The 17,869-nt window shown below is 47.0% G+C and overlaps 1 protein-coding gene across 2 annotated transcripts in view; it reads right to left on the reverse strand.

Annotated features, from left to right (window-relative positions):
- The window catches only part of TNFRSF4 (TNF receptor superfamily member 4), a 100,838-nt gene that overhangs the window by 33,363 nt on the left and 49,606 nt on the right, over positions 1-17,869 (reverse strand). For both annotated transcript variants that reach the window (XM_069610087.1, XM_069610088.1), the window contains exons 3-5: positions 11,028-11,162; positions 9,523-9,589; positions 7,915-8,141 (exon numbers count right to left, since the gene is read on the reverse strand). In XM_069610087.1, the coding sequence (XP_069466188.1) occupies positions 7,915-8,141; positions 9,523-9,589; positions 11,028-11,162 (429 nt within the window). The remainder of the gene's footprint in view (positions 1-7,914; positions 8,142-9,522; positions 9,590-11,027; positions 11,163-17,869) is intronic.

The following is a 17,869-nucleotide window of genomic DNA, read 5'->3' on the forward strand; positions in this document are numbered from 1 at the left end:
GGAGGGGAATAGATGATGGGTGTTAGTTTTGATGTGCTTAAGCGATTTCCGAAATGTAGCCCCTGAGATGTTAATGACATTCCAGGCCATATCCTTATACCATGACAGAATGGTCAGATCCAAGAATGCGAGCCAGTAAAAAAGGGGTTTACAATGAGCTTCCGAGGCGATTGACTTCATCCCCACTTCCATGAATGTGGACATTATGGGAGTACTAGTTGTAAGTCTCAAGGACTGTTTAGCACATTTATTTTCCATTACGCCTAAAGGCTGCACATTTTCCTTTCCCAGCAGTTCACCTCCACATAGAGAGAAGCTGGTAGCACTTGGGATTTAAAAGTGTTTAAAATGGCAAAGGGTAGGTGGCAACCCTGATTGCGATTTGGGGTGCTCAATGCACCTATGCATCCTTTTAAAATCCTTGCACTTTTTTTTTTTACACATTTCTCATCCTTGTGAAATCTGATTCCAAGTAATCGAAGGAATCTACCTCCTCTTTGGGCAGTTACTCTTCAAGTTTAATATTGACTTTGATCCTACAAAGTCTATATTATAAACCCTATAGTTACGGTTTTTTTAGCAGTTGACAGTTAATTATTTATCTCTGCAGAAATCAAGAACATTCTCCAATTCTTTTTGCAATCGCATTCTGGTTTTGGAAATCAGTCCAGTGTCGTCGATATAGAGCAATATGCCGATTTTGTGATGTGCGATCCTGGGGGGGCATCTGTTTCTGCAGTAGAAATACGTAGGGCCAACTCATTAATATAGATTAAAAAGAGTAATGGGGCAAGAACACAACCCTGGGGGACACCGCTGGAGACAGGGAATCCTTTGTTTCTTGCATCATCTTGCCCAAATCTAATGGCCACAATGTTATTTTGATGAATGTATCCCAAAGTACCTTTCCATCCACTGAGTCGAAAGCTGTTTGCAAATCGACAACTATTAAAAAGCGTAGCTCTTTTCGTAGGGTCATGTTCTTGGTCAGGAGTAAATAAAGGCAGAAACCCATGCCGACGGTTCTCGTTCCCAGCCGAAAGACTGCTTGCCGTTCACAGATAAGGTTAAAGTCTGTGACCCACCCACAAGTGGCTGTGAACTATCTTACCATAGACCTTTGAAAGGCTGAATGGCCTGCAATACCTGAGAGATTTATGGTCGCCTTTTTTAAAAATGGCGGTTACTTTGGCTGACTTCTAACTTGAAGGAATTGAATTGGTGTGATGCAATTTGTTTAACAACCAACACAGAGTGGGATCCAAATCTGAGGATCTTCTTTAAAATGGTCAATAGGGATATAGTCGGCGTCTGGAGTCTTTCCTGCTTTTTGGGAGTTTAATTCATTTTCAACCTCACGTTCCGTTATCGGTATAGGTATGAATAGAGGGATTAGGCAAGTTAGATTGGCCAAATGTGATTTCTTGTAGGGTTATCATGGGTATATTAGAGATGACATGCCAAAAACTGTGTGGGTTTTTGATGAGGCCTGTTTTAATAGCTCCCAGTTTTTATGTTCGGATTCTTTTATTTAATTATTATAATAACGTCGTGTAGGTTGCTCGGGCCAGGGATAAGACATTTTGATCATGTGGGCTTTTAGTTTCTCGCAAAAGAGATGATTTTGCAACTCTTCATTCACTGTCGTACCAAGAGTTTGGGGAGATATTTACCTTTATTTGTTTAGCAGATTTCATCACCAGGAGCAATTGCATCAACAATGGATTGGTACACGATTTCCCAAGTCGGTGCGTCGAAGCAAACCTGTGTATAGTTTCCTCAAATATTGGCACGATGGTTAAAAAGATCAGTGCAGCAGATTTGTGATAATCAAAGTTGTTCAGGTTAATCCACTTTCTGTTAATGGACAAATTGATGTCGGGGTCCATCGATCTATGTTTGACAGATATATTTATGAAGGGATTACCCATCAATTTGAGACAGATAGGGTCATGGTCTCTCTCAATAGGAGCGATTACCTCCAGAGATAAGTCAGTTGAACTCTGTGATGCCTCTAGCAAAATGTAATCAAAGTGGCTCGTGGATATACCTCTTCTGAAAATAGGTGAGGCGGGGTGGTGGCCTGGTAATCTATCATTGCAGCCACGCATTCCCAAGGTATAGATTAATGAGGCCAATTCAAATTCGTGTTTATATTTTATTTTTGGGGGTGGGCAATCTAACTCTGGGATTCCCCAGAAATCATCTTCTATTTCTATAAGATTGTTAACATTATTCAGGGGTTCAATAGGAGTATTAATATCGCCTACTACTACACTTGTTGAGTTGTTCCATTAGGTCCTCCAATTTGGAGAGTAGATGAATAGTATGACCAGTTTCACTAGGTCCAATGAAGATATTATATAAACGCATCGCCTTAGCAATCTTGAATTTCAACCTGAAGCACAAGAGATTATTCGATTTAGTGTTAATCAGTTGTGCGCTGATGTTCAACTTTATATAGATCTATATATCAATGCATTTGCATCTGTGCCCCCACTTAAAACCCTCTCCCCTTTCCAGATGCACTAGCGCCAGTTTGTCTCAACTCTAGGTGCCTTGCTCACCGATCTGACCCTCGCAGCTCCAGGCCTCTCATCTAAAGTGGTATCTCAATCACAGCCACCCAGTGCCTCCAACCCACCCACCAAGCCTCACCCTTACACAACCATGGCAAACGGCATACTCCCAGGCCAGACTCACACACTTCCCAGATCTCCACCCCCCCACACCATTGCCACACTCACCCAGACTGATTAACACTCACACTGCCACCCACCGTACTCCCCCACTTTCAAGAACAGCTATCGGGGAATGCACCACTTTCGCCAGACACCACCAACCATCGAGACCCTCAGCCCAAAATCCACCACTGCACTGCCCCAAAATAATCCACCCCATATCACACCTTACACGCCTTAGACCGTCTATCCTCACTCCCTCATTCTCAAACCCATTACAACACTCACCTGGAAACATGCACACGCACACCACCTACCACCAACCCCCCCTCACTTACACATGGAGAACTCAGATCCTCCAAACACCCCGCTGCGCACTTCATCCCTCACCCACATGCCCCCTTTCCCAAACGTAGCACCTCACACACACAGAACCCCTCACATACACACCCCCTGTCACCACACACTACCCCACTCCCATTCATACGAAGCCCTCAGAAACTCCCATTCGCACATCACCTGACCTACATCCTCCACCCTCGCACCCTCAGTCCTGAAGCCCCTTCACACAACACACAACCTTGCTACCTCTTCCAGTCACACCTACCCACCAGCCCTTTGCCACTGCCACTCTCTGCACACCCTCCAATGCCCTGATCAGAGTAGCTCCCTGGACCACCCGGAGCCAGCCACGGCTTACCCCCACAATCCACCGACACCGGCTCACCACCAACCCTGAAACCCTCTTGTTTACCCTCCCTCACTAAGAACCCACAACCTCCCACATACTTGCAGCGCCAGCCCTCCAACTCTCAGACCAGAGGGGCACTCTGTCGTGCCTAGAAACAACTGAACCATCCACTGCTCGTTTCCCCCGGCCCATTCCCTCCCTGCCTACTTCCTTTGCATTACCCACCAAGTGCTGCACAAAGCAGGCCCCAAATTCCTACAAGATAAGCTCACACCCTACGTCCCGACCCACACACTTAGGTCAAGCACTGCCCTTCTCCCTATGGTCCCCACCTCCAATTCAACCAGGATCGGAGGATCAGCCTACTCAACCCTGGCACCAACTTTGTGGAATTCACTGCCTCCATGCATTAGACACAGCAAAGATTACATGACTTTCCGGAAGGCACTCAAAACCTGGATCTTTGCCTAACCACTCGACCTACCACCCAGACCGACACCTGGTGTGGTACCCCACTGACTACGGACCCTATCATAGACCATCAGGCCAAACGATCTCCAACTCCAATACCTAGGGCCTCTGCCCAGACTTGAATCCCAAATCATAGTGGCACCCTGACAGAATTTGTGCACCTGACAGAACGTACTCATCACCTCATCTGCAGGAACTCAGCACGTGCTAAGGCCTAATGCTAGCTATCGCCATTAATCGAGGGCAATTGTGCTAGACTCGTAGCCCAAGCACCAACACTCTTGAGCCTGATCAAGGCCTAGCTATTATGCACCACGCAATCAGCCGTAGAAGGGACTAGCCTGCTAACGCTACCCACCTGGAAATCCCAGAGCATAACTAGATATCGGCGGGCCGTCCAATAATTAGGCTGCTAATCACTCCTATCATTGAATGTATATAGCAGAACTATCCTCCAGTAAATCTATCTAGCAGAACTAGAAACCCATGCACTTGTTCAGAACCTGATCACTGATCTGCAAATACGCACTATGCTATCAAACCATAATCTACCTCACTTGCTAATCCTACACATCTGGAAACCCCTACGAAGAACTATAGTAAGGAACGGTCAAGCACTTATTTGTTGCTAATCCCAAATATCTGGATATGACCAAGTAGTAATACCTATCGGGGATCCAATTTAACAAACTGCCGACCGAGGATAGGGCTAGCAGCTATGCAGTAAGAACATAAGTTTTGGGACTGATCTTCCTGTCACCATCCATCAGTCTTCACCAAATAATTTGACCCATCAAGATACAGAAAGATTCCATGCCCTTGACAGGCACTGGAAGCTGAACAGAAGTGAGCCCCCCCCAGGAAAACCAGCACAGACACCACTATGCTAGTTCTTGCCTCTGCACCAACAACCAAATAAAATGCAGCTGCACCCCTCAAATACTTCAGCCTAGCTGCACACATACTTACACACCTCCACGTCCACCTCAACAGTCATTAGAATGCAGCTGCAACCCTCAAATAATTTGGCCTAGCTGCACACATACTTACACACCTCCACATCCACCTCAACAGTCATTAGAATGCAGCTGCAACCCTCAAATAATTTGGTCTAGCTGCACACATACTTACACAACTCGACGTTCACCTCAACAGTGATTAGAATGCCGCTATACCCCTCGAATTCGGCCTCGCTGCACACATAATGTCACCTTCAAGCACCAGCACCGCCAGAATGCAGATACCATACTCCATTGGTCCCCCTGCACACATTCTACTGCCCCTACACAGCCACTGTACCACAACTAGCACTAGCATGCAGCTACACATCTCCTATTGCACACTGGCTGCACACATACCTAGTGCACCCAAGCACATTGTACCACACTACTCTCTCCACTGACTCGGACTGCAGTCTCAGACGGCATTCAACCCACAGCATTGGAATCATAACAATGGTAAAAGGCACTGTACAAATGCCAAATAACATAACATAACATACTAACAGCCCCCCCAACTTGGGTGGCCTTTTGGGCCTTTAATTGCAGGGATCGAAAAAAGAGCAGTAGCCTGCTTTGTGAGTGGTATCGGTCAACCAGGTCTCCTGCAAACAGATTATATTTCCTTGGTCCAGGAAGGTATGCCAGTCTGGAGCTACCATTTTGTTTGTTAGCCCCCATAATCTTCCAGGATAGCAAGTACATTTCGGGATTTGTTCCCATATTATGCTGGGGCTGTGTCCTGAGTGGCGAGGGGGCAGCATAGATGGGAAGATGTCCATCAAGCACAATCTGTGAGGCTGCTTGGTCCCTCATTTGGCGGTGTTCTGGGCGGTGAGTAGCATTATGAAATGCGTGGTTGGGTTGTAAACTTGGAGTGTGATTATTCTTCATTTTGCAGTATGTTGTGAGACATCTCGCTCCGAAAGAGTTGTCATATATACTTTCGTAATAACCTGCTAAAACAGTATTAATCTATTGAGACTGAATCTTTGTGCTGTGTTGTAATCTGAGCCAGTCCATCCACTTTCTACTTAGTCTCAGTATTCAAATGGTGACCCAGATGTTGTCATAAACCCCAGGGGTTATGCATGCTGTCAATCAGGAAGCGTAAGGAGCTAAACGTTTGGTTATCCCCAAAGTTTCCTACGGGAAGCCAAAGTGGCGACTATAGTGTGGGTGGAAAACATCTCTGTCGCAGCCAGGAGCTACCATTATTGTACCATTTGAACGCCAGAGATAAGACTCCCGTTCAGTAACTCTTGAATTTAGTTTCGGTCATCCACTTGCAGAGCCTGTCTTTCTGTCTCTGCATTTGCCAGCCTGCTCTTGTCATCTGTTGGTAAAAAAAAAAAACTGCAGTGAAACTGGCAGTTTCCTTCCTTTGTACCACTAATCAGGGGTGCCGAGTACGCGGGTGCTCCGGGGCCCACCCTAACCCCCACTACCACCCTGCCAGAGAAACTCTATTTTCAGTCCCGATTCTTAGAATGAGACAGGGTTTTTGCCACCAACCACCCCGGCTCCACCCAGGAAAACCAAAAGGTGGCACCCCTGCCAGTAAGGCACTCAAATAACGTCACCACAGACCACTTGTGTCTTCGGAGCAGTTACTCGGGGGTAGAGCACGATAACTAGAGTCTTGGAAGCTTGATGCAAGAGAGAACCCGAGCCTGTACTCTAGGAAGGGAGTCCCCCTCATCCTCCAATGGTTTGATCCCCAGAGACTATGAGCACCCCACTCTTCCAAATAAACTCACCACTCCTGTAACTCTCACTCCCCTCTGCAGGTATTTGGACAGAAAAGGAGGGTGCATGAAGCATTTGCATGCAGACATGGAGAGACGTGCAGTCGACCGCTTCCCTGGGATCTCTCTATCATGTCCCGTCAACTGTTTTTCCCTCTCCGGGGGGTCCCTGGTGGGGCTGCCAAGTATTGCCTTGAGCTATTTCGGCTCTTCCTCTTCCATTGTACCCCTTGACATGTAACTCACTGCCAGGCACTGATTCCCCTTACACTCACAGACTTATTTTACGCCCAACCCCCAACTCTGTTCTTAGTTTCTGCACTTGAGGTTCGCAGCTACTGACAATTCAGTTGCAGTGTGTGCATTAACATAGCTTCGATTTCGGTCAACGATCTTCGACTCCAAATAACTCTACTCTTATCCTTCCCCGTATTCTGCTTTAACCACCCATTCGTCCATACTCCCGATCGTCACTTGCACCCACCTGCCATGTCCCCTTCTTCTGCTTTTCATATTTTTCGAGCACCCCAAACCACGCTTTCTTAGCATTCTCTCTCTAGGGCATGCCTCAGCACCCGGTGGCTCTCCACATGCTTTGGACAACAGCTTCAGAATCCCACACCGTCAGTGCTGGAGATGGAAAGGATTCACTGTGCAACCCACCAGCGGCGCTGGGGGTGGGGAAAAGGGTTGACGAGCGTGGGCTATTCTCCAACCCCCCCCCCCACCCCAATAACTAAACATTTCCATTTCAGGAAATTAAATAATTATTAACACCTGGAAAATAACGCAGGAGAGGAGGGGGAGTGTTTCCTATGATGTGGTAAGCAAAGCATGAAAGATGCACACCTTTTAACCCTACAAAGCTTGCCTTAATATTTTCTGTCGAGTGCATCCTAACAAGCACATTCACATGTCTCCTGACCAGATGTTCAAGTGGTCTAGTGGGAAAGTCTCTTGATTTTCATACCCAAGAAAGTGCACTCCAATCCTGCCTTTGGCAACAAAAGCAAATTAAAACCTTAAAACCCTTGAAACGAATCAACGTTTTTCCGAGATCCGGGGAGAACTTTGCTGGATCTTGGATCAGGGAAAATCCAGCCCAATGACCAGTGCTGCACATCATTGACTATTCTGGCTACAGCTGATGTGAGTTGTAGTCCAACACATCTGGCAAAGCTAAGGTTGCAGGCCCCTGATCTAGGCTCTCAAAACATAAAGGATGACATGCATGTTGGCTTCATACAAAACACCAGACACTGAATATGTAAAGGAACACAATAGGTTTCAGCCTTAGACAGCACGGGTATTGCTTACATGCTTACCTGGAGTGTATACCTGTGGTGGGCTCCCTGTGGGCGTGGTGAGATTCTGAGGGCCAGCCGTCAAGGATGCCTTGCTGGTTAGAGTGTTACCTGTCGTGGTGGCCTTGCCCTGCACCCACAAGGAAACCAGGGCAGGGGAAACTGAGTGGCCCACGTTCTTGGTGCTGCATTTGACATCGTTTGTGCTAGACCCAGCTTCCTCAATCTCTTCGCCTCTACTTGTGCAACTGTGATCCACACCGAAAAAAAGGCAGGAGAGAGTGGGAAAATTGGAGAAAATAAAAAAGATGGAGTGTGGGAGAGAAAATCAAAAAATGTAAAACATTGGGGGAAATTAGATGAATGAGAGAGCAGGAAGATAAAGATAGAACGTTCAGGGGATAGCGGATACAGAAAATAAAAAGAAGACTGGAAAGAAAAGCAAGAATGAAAGGAAACTGGAAACACACAGAATGGAAATAGAGAACATGGAGGAAAGGGTGACGAGTGAGATAAAAGACAAAGAGGCTCATTACAAGTCCGCCGGTAATTCCGGCGGGATACCGGGGGACTACTGTACCGTCTCTGGTAGGACAATAGGACTCCATGCAATGGGGATGCTGCAATCACAGGCACCGGTAATACCGGTGCCGATGATTGAGGCAATTGTCTACCGGTGGAAGCCTGAACTACTGGCTGGTCAGGCCTGCCGGTAGATCACAGCCCTGCCGGCAGAGTTGGAGTTTGCCGGTCCGGAAAGGTGCCGGTACACACTGTTATCTGGACCCTCTTTCCGGAACGGCAAACTCATAATGAGCCAAAAGGAAGAGTAGGACACATTGTGAAGGGGAGGCCTCCAAGAAATATTCGAAACCAGAGAAATATTCTGAAAACAACAGCGACAGGTCCAACAAATATTTTGAAGGGGAGACATGCCCTGCAATAATTCTGAGCGAGGGGCATGCCTTGCACACATTCTAAGCAAGGGACGTGCCCTGCAAACATTCTGAACAAGGGACGTGCCCTGCAAACATTCTAAGCAAGGGACATGCCCTGCAAACATTTTGAACACAAGACAGGTCCTTCAAACATTTGTGAAACTATTTTGGGGGATTTGTTATGTGCCACTGGCAAACTGTTCACTCCCTGGCACCAAGAGAGAAAGAGTGAAGGGTGTAGGCTACTAGAGCAAACGGGAGAGGGTGCAGCTGGCACAAAGAGTACCATTCACGACTGGAAGTGCCCTTCCTCGTACTCTACCATCATGGTGAACAGTAAGTGGGAGAAAAGTGCTCCAGAGCACGTAATTAGCTTACAGAAAAGTGTTTAATGATATGCATCAGCTTTAAAAAAGCAGCTAAAGCGAGGTGCTCCGAGTCATGCCACATGCAACTGCAGAAACAAACAAACTTAGTACACTTAGTCTGGCTGGTAAGAGTCAGTCTCACCACACAGGCCAGCTGAGCAGGGTATGTATACCGTATGCTAACAGACCCCTACTCGCTTCTTCGATGCACCAGTCGCCCAGGAACCCTCCAGATTTTCCAGTAGGCCATCCTGCCACAAGTTCACTTAGACATAAGATAAACACACGTTCTGTGACACCGAATTGGCAGCAATAGTACGTACTTTGTCCACTGTTTGCAAGGCTGGTTTTCTTCCCTGGAATAGTACCCTTCAATACACGGGACACACTCTAGAAGGAGAACGGATACCGGTTAGTGCTCAGGCACAGGGGCACACAGTCATGCACACACCATGAACTTCAATTTTGAAATGCACTCAACTTTTCATTCCCCCTCCCAACGTATTGGACACATAGATGCTAAATCCCACGGATAACCCATTTTTTCTCGGTTTTTATACATAATGCCAATTTGCTCTACTAGCTTGTTATGCCATTTTATCTCATGCCATGTTATATTGTTTTACATTATGTCCTATTGCCAATGTGTTCTCCTGGCGTGTTATGTATTTTCATCTTATGCCATGTTATGTCCTTTCACATTATGCCATGTTGCTATGCCTAACCCCTGGTAGATTTTGCAAGAAGGGACCCAAATCATAGCTAGGCAGACAGGGACCAACTCTTCACCCTCTCTGCCGAGAGCGCTCCACCGCTAACCCAGCTGAAAGTCTGTTAAGACAATCAGGGTGATTTCTCAATATGAGACCCAAACTATCCACCTTTACACCATACACAAGGCAGACAAGCGGTTTGAAGCAGGTGAAGGTGTCATGTAGCACTCCACAAAATAGCCCCAAAACAAAAATACACGTGAAGTGCCACTCTTTAATGAAAATGGCCTTGATGCCCAAAGTAGACCTGCACTTGTAAACTGGTAAACTGACTCTACCCCCTGTTGGCCCCAAGATCAGATCCACCTCCTGCCCACTTAACTGGACAAAGTAACAGCAGCACAGGCAGAGAAGGGAGGAAGAGAGAGAAATAGAGGACTCCCGGAAGAGGGCAGCCACCCACACCCCTAGAGTTATCCTCATAAAGCATTAGTAGTCTTCAAGAACTTCCAGCCAGCCCCATCCAATGGGTTGTCCTGAGATGAGCCATAATCCAAAACCACTATAATTCTAGAGTGCCACAGTTCCAAACAGCATGTCTCCATATAGAATATGGCCATTCATGGCCTCTTAGGGCCTCCGCAGTGAGGAGAAAAGAATGTACTCGAGTGTGTATTGCTTGCACACACCAACACTGACACTCAGGCTTTACCAAAGGCCAGAAAAGAAACCTGTCCACCGTGAGTCAAAAACATACATTATGCGCTAGGGTTTCAGGAGGTAGACGTACTGCACCCACCCCCCTGGGGAGATCTTCTCTGAGCTCAACCCACCCCTGGTGAAAGAACCCCTCTGCTCGGTGGTAGCCACCGGTGAATGTTGTGCTTTACTAATACGACATGACATGGCCTATTTGTAAATTACATTAAGTATATGCTTGTTCAACCACCCTGTGCCTAAAATCTGGCCCTGCATGGTGGATACGGAGGATCTGGGAGGTAGCGGGGGTGGAGGGGAATCGGTGGAGGGGGGAAACAGAACCACACTAATCTGATCGGATTGATCAGGCCCCTCCTCCACCAGGAAATCTGGTGGCGGCACAGCTGGAAACGTACTTTGAGAGAGCAGCTGGTGGCCTGCAGGGCATGTGCAGGTGGTGTTCCAGATGTTCCGTGGCGTGCTTCCTGGGGCACACAAGCAGGTCTCGTCCTCCTCCTTGGTGCACTTCCGCTGTACGATGCTCCCTTGCTCTTTGGTGGAACACAAACCAGGAAAATCATTTAAAACACACTATGATATGGCAAATGATGTTTTAAAAGTATAGACGCCCACGAATTGGCTGTTGTAGCAATTATAGAATTTTGTGAATGGTTTTCCTCAATCTGACTACAGACAATCCTCCATTTATAATATATGATATGGCATTTGTAACGCGCCTATACACAAGTGTTTCAAGGCGCGACAAGGCAGGGAGGGGGAAACAAGGGGAAGACAGACAACGATCCTACTAGGCCAGGTGTAATTTAGATCACGCAAGTGCAGGGGTAGAGGGGAAGGGAAAAGTGCAGGGGGAAGGGGAGGGGGGAAGTGCAGTACAGGGTAAGTAGAATAAAAAATAAATAATAGGGCCAGCTGGTGGCAAGTGCAAGGTAAGTGCAGACAAGTGCTGGGGAGTGGGGGCTGTAGGGATACAGAGACAGTCCCGCAGTGCAGGGGTTGCCAGGGAGGCAGTGCAAGTGGAGAGTGGCTGGGCCCAGGACCGAGGTCGGAGAGAGTGGCCCAGTTGCAGATTCAGTGCAGTTTCAGTGAAGAATTTAGCAGGGGAGAGGGAGAGAGAAAGCAGAAGCAAAGAGGAAGGTTTTGGTATAATATGTAGAATTGATTAATGTTTATAAACAAGTGTCTAAGAAAAACATAACTTTTCAGTAAATAGTTTTTAAATCAGTTCATCACTGGCTATGTGCAAAAAATAATTTACTAAAGATCAGGACTAAATAGTTAGGCGAGAAGCAACAAAAGTCCACAAGATTACGTCGCATTGCGATAAATCACGTAGTGCATTATTTCTGATTGGAATCAATTTCGGGCACTAGTTCGCCTTTTGGTAGACATACATTATAATAGAGCCTTAACACTGATGACAGAATTGACGACTACCATTGACCGCCTGACTAAGACATAGGTTCCACAAAGCAAACCCGAAGAGCGAACACGTGTCTACGGAGGAATGGGACGTGGGAGAGAAGACGTTTTATAGTAATCGAAAGAAACATGTGTCTCATTGTGGCACTTATCTTGTGTAGGACGTTTTTCAAATGCTGTCTGGGCTTTTAGTTTTGCTTCCCCAAAATGCAGAGCACTGGACACATGACAGTTCAATTTGCTTTTGTGCTCATGACTTTCTTTCGCAGCATGCGGTATTTTTTGAAAAATTACAGTTGTGGCTTTCAGACTCTCTTTTACACGACAAGACAGATAACAGTTTTGGGACTCAGATTCTCATCCAGCTGGCAGTGTTTGGGGCCATCGGCAGGTCAGGTCACGTGGTTGTAGGTTTTAAGACATTCTTTCCCAATATGGAGTGTGTTGGGCCGAATACCAGTTCCCTTCACTCTTGGCTTTAAGACTTTTTCCCCTGACATGCAGCAGGTTGACAAAGAGACATTTCCATTCACTATTGCTTCGGAGAATTCAATTCCCAGCATACAGCTTCCCCAATTCCAAAGATCGAAGTGAACGGGAACGGTCGTGAGCGGAGTTCGACTACTTTTATTTTTTACTGTTACCAGTTCCACTACTTTTTACAACTATATTCATCATTCTGGAACTGTAGTTTTTTAAGTTCAAGCATACCTCTTCACTTTATACCATCTTATGGCGGTTGCAGCTAAACTGAAATCTGACTGTACTTTTATGAACCCTGAATGGCTGAACCTGCTTGGTTTCTAGCTGGCTTCATCTTAGCCAATGGCAGAATGAGGAGGGCCAGGTAATGCTAAGATAGAATCTCTAATCACACTCCACCCTACCCCCCCTCCCCCAGAATTTTGGAAACTTGTCAAGTAGTTAACCCAGGTAAAAGGTAAAACAATATACCTTTTAAAGGCCCATGCCATTCACAAGGATTGCTTTTTTTAATATGAGCTGGCTATATATGATTTTACCATTCATGGCCCTGGGCAAGTGTAAAGTTGTAGTCGGAGCCTTAGTGACTAGTCGCTTGGACTATTGTAATGCATTGCTGGGGGGTCCTTTGATTAAACATATTAGCACACTCCAGGTGGCTTCAAATGGATTGCTTTATGGGTGTAGGGAAAGTAATAATGTACAAGCTGTTCACAGGAATCTGGTGTGGCTTCCAGGAGAGTAGAGAATTCAGCTTAAAAATCTTTGCATCCTTTTCAAATGGAACCTCTGATCTATGAAGCATTACGGACGATTCATACCTAAAACTCTCTGTCAGGCCAGAGGAGATAAGACTTTCATTCTTGAGACCCAGGATTTGGAGCAAATTACACAATTCTCTTCAGGAAAAGGCAAGCTTTTTCTAGTTCCAGGGCCCTGTTGAAGCAGCATCAGTTCAGGTAGAGGTTAGGTGGAGGATAGGCATCAATTTGAGTGGAGTTTCTTTTGCCCTTTTCCCCACTTGGTTGTCCACCTGCTCTGGCCGCAAAGCCTTGTCAAGTGTTGCCCTATGCTCCCGCCTCACATGTCCAACACCGAAGTCACAGTTCCACAACTTTTTTGGTACACTTCTACTACTGGATAATTCACTTTGGTATGTGTGTCAAGGCTCAAGTTCCCAGCATGCAGTCTTCTACACACAGCTACTAATGCCTTAAGTTCCCAGCATGCAGTCTTCTACACACAGCTACCAATGCCATACCGGGATCTTTATTGTCAAGGTGCTGTGGGTGTCGCTACGCAACTCCTTCATGCAGCATTACTCCATGACTGTTGGGAACTCTCTCTTGCCTACTCTTGCCTCTTGGCCATGCCACCATCTTGTAACTCCGACCTTTGGTTTTGGTTTGTAGGTTCGATTCTCTGAGTCCCGGGTGAACCGTGGGGTTTCTATCCTCTTCTACCAAATTTTGTCTCCAAGTCGCTGGCCTCCCATGAGGTAGGATGGTCTCGTCCCAGATGCATGTTTTTACAGCTGGCAATAGTTGTTCTCCACCCAGCAAGATTTCTCGTAAGTGTCTAAACTCATGGCCTCGGTATTCGACAAACTGCCACAATGATTGCTTGACGGATCCTTCATTCATCTATGGCTCTCGTGCTAACCGTCTCTGCAGCTTCCCTTGAGTCAGTGGTTATTTTGCTGGCTCTGCTCCTTTATGATGGCCAGCCTCATTACCAGGGGTGTTACTAGGTTTGGAAAAGATCTAAGGCTACCCTAATGTCAGGACTGTCGGACCTGGGGGATTGCTAGACATGTTGTGGCCCCTGAGCTTCTATCTGGGGCTACAACCAAAAGGCCCGAGTCTATAGCCCCCTCACTCCCACCCCCAGCAGCGCCTCAGCTCTTTACAACATAAGGACGAAGACCTGTCTCTTTCTCTCTATTTGCTTTTTGAAGAGGTGGCAGTGCTGCATCAGGCATCATTTCACTACCTCCAATGAAAAAGACTTTCCTTATCTTCCTGTGTTAAGTATCCCAAGGTGATTTATCATGATACAAAAGAAGAGCAGACAGAGTATCAGCCAAGTCTCTGGAGCTGTTTACAAGTGTCCAGATTTAAATGCCAAAGTAATTTGAACTGAGAAATTATTCAAATCAAAGAGAAACTCACTTAGCACAGCAAAGATAGTTCACGTTATGCCCACTTTGCACATAATTGCCTATGCGATTTTGGCCACACATTATGGCCCATTTCCATTATGTTTGCTCAAGCCTTCATTGCCCAGCCATAACTGTCCTCGCCCAACAGGTTTTAAATTCTTTTGCTGGTGGTGGAAAGAAGATGGGGCAGTGCACCCCCTGTTAGCCTAGGACCTAAATAGGCACCAGGCTGCAGCTAGCAGTGGACAGGCCGTAAAGACTCTGTCCCCCAGGCAGTGTCCTCTTGGCTTGCATGCTGACTGGGCTGAACTTCCTGGCACAGCTACTCCAGTTATCCTAAACGCAGATAGATCGTGGTGGTCCATTTGACAGCCCTTTTTTCTGGGAACTGATTTATAGCATACTTACAGTCTGTCAAATAACTTTATTCGACCGTAGGGCCATCAAAGTGCACCCTAACAACAAACATTTACATAGATTCCACTGTGCATTGTGATAAACCATTTCCATTAATTAGTCCATGAAAACCTACTTCAGTATGATTCTAGGGGGCTCAATCGCCATTATCCTGATTGATTTTGATTCCCGATTGATCTTATCCGCAAGAGGGTGAGATTTGCTCCCGATAGGGGATTGTTATGCCTAGTAGGGCAGAGTTGGCCAACAGATTTTAAATGACGCTACAGGCTGACTGATATCCCAGACTTGGACGACCACCCGACGTGCCCCAGACCGCTCAGAACTTCTCTGGCTGTTCTTTGGTCTTTAAATTCCAGACCCACAGAATCAAAAAGGATATCCCCCTCGTTAGACAATTTCTTGCAACCCACTATGGCTTCCCCACATAACGAAACACAGCCTCCAACAGTATGGAGCCAGTGTAGACATTTTTTTAAGAGGGCGTCTTTTGGCTCTCGCTTATTGGCCTGGAGTTTCAGTTCCCCAAGTAAATATATAGTAGCATTGTTAGGGCACCTTTGACTGTATTTTTTGTCATTCTCCGTCTACAGTGAGGTCTGGGTACTCCGGGTTCCTTTGGTTTAATACAATGGGTATCCAAGAGCCTTAAACCTTGGTGATCCGATGTGGCCAACTTTGCATAGCGGTTGTGGGTCTTCCAGGGCTCGCTGGTCATAATAGGTTGCAGTAACTGCACATCTTGGGTTTTATAACTGGTGTGGACACCGTTGGGCCCACATGGGCCAGAAGCCGAGTCTGAGTAGTGGCCATGGCTGTTATGGTCCAAAGGCGCTGATGTGGGTGAATTCTGCTTGGGGGAACTTACTGGAGCTGGAATATAGGGCCCTGTTGCAACAGTATGGACTGTAAGAGGTGCCTCCTGGGGGCCCCCTCCTCTGCCCTTCACTGTGACTGTGGCATTGCTAGTAACAGTTGTTTAATAATTGTCTTTTCCGCTAACACTTGACTACAATGACATTTACATCCCTGGGCTGGAAAGGCCTCCTTGGTGATTAATTCAGAAGCAGGTTGAGCGTCTTTGGTGCTTGGCCATCTCAACAATTTATCAGCCCTTAATGGTGTTAATCGAAGGAAGGAGCTAGTCCCTGAGCACATTGCCATCAGGGACTCGCTCGGGGTGCTACATGGCGAGCTGGGAAAAGACTTGCCCTCCATATGTTCGTGAACCTCTGTATTTATCAGGTCAGTTGGGGCCATTAGGCATTGGCCAATGGTTGGATGTGGGGATACCTTGGATGGACCAGGCTCTTGAGGCGGGATAGTGGGCAGAAACATGGTCAGAGCAAGGGGCGTGGGTGTCTTGCCCTCCCTCCAGGCACTTAGGACTGTGCTGCTAGCCAAAAGAGCTGGAGTGGCATGGGCCTCCTCTAACGTTAAGGAGCCCTTCGTCTTAGGATTGGACGGACATGGTAGAAGGTGTTGATTCATCATATTGGCGGTAGGGATTGAGGAACAGGGGTCGCAATGCTGTGGACTACCTGGTGTGGTTGAGGACAAAGGTAAAAACAGCTGGTCCTTCCCGTTGGCCATAGCTTCAATTTTTGGGGCAACAGGATTGACATTGGATATACATGGAAAAAACCCATGTGACTATTAATACTGGCAAGTACTTCTTGGGTGGTGACTTTTGGTCCCGTTCTAGGTTACTTAGTAAGCATACCCTCCCAGTTCCTGGTGACTCCCCCACCCCCGTGACAGTCATCTTGACAGACATCTTGATCCTCTAGCTCAATTGTGGCTCCTCCTGGGGGCACTTGGTCGTGCCCAAAGAAACAGTGAATTTCTTGTATCAGATGGGTGACGTCCCCCAAAGTGCTGTTAGGTATGTTGGGGGTATATGCTTCCTTGGTGTTTCTCTCTTTTTCACACTCTGCCGCAGGGACGACGTCGAGATTGCAGACCCTACCATGGTTCAGGGGCAAGGCCCCCAGTCTTCTCCGGACTACTAGAATCTTGCGAGAGGATCATGGGTTTTGGGGCTTGGGTAGAGGGCCAGAGGTCAGCCTGCTCACAGAAAAGGAGTGGGGGGGTATGGAGAGGATGGCAAAGAATCTTGCACCTCCATTGGGGATATAATTGAGTACAAACCTCCAAAGTAAATAGGCAGTCAGTCAGTCAGTCAAACAATCGGCCTCCAGGCCCAAACCCAGCCCAGCCCGGCTTACTTTCTTGTCTCTCCCTGCTTTCGGTTTCACTTGGGCTTGGGGTCAGGACGTTCCTCCAGGGCTCCACTGGCCTAGCACCCAGCAACGCCAAACAGCAAGCGGTGCCAAACACCACGCCCTTGCCCCGCTGCGGGCTTCACTGCTGCGGGGCTGGTGCCGGCTATTTCTGTCCAGGGGGGCATAGCCAAGTCCGGAAGATAACAGGAGTGAAGAAAGGCCCGGGAAGGGTACTGTGAGCCACCAAACACTGCGCCCTTGCCCTCAAATACATTATTTGCTGTGTCATTGAGTAAAGGTTCCACTGGACACCGATCTTCATGCTGGAGCCATGACCCGATTAACAGTAACAGTGTTGCTATGATTTGATGTCTTGTCACATTACAGTATGCCATATCATGATATGTCATGTAACAGTATGTCATGTCAGATGTTATGCGGTATCCAGTCATTTTTTCGAAGCCCAAATGTAAATCCTGAGAATACATCTTTTCGAAAAGCCATGGGGGTTGGGGAGTTGGTGGTGGGA

This window comes from Ambystoma mexicanum, chromosome 8 (genome assembly GCF_040938575.1).
Source record: "Ambystoma mexicanum isolate Mex_15411 chromosome 8, UKY_AmexF1_1, whole genome shotgun sequence".
NCBI classification, from domain to species: Eukaryota; Metazoa; Chordata; class Amphibia; order Caudata; family Ambystomatidae; genus Ambystoma; species Ambystoma mexicanum.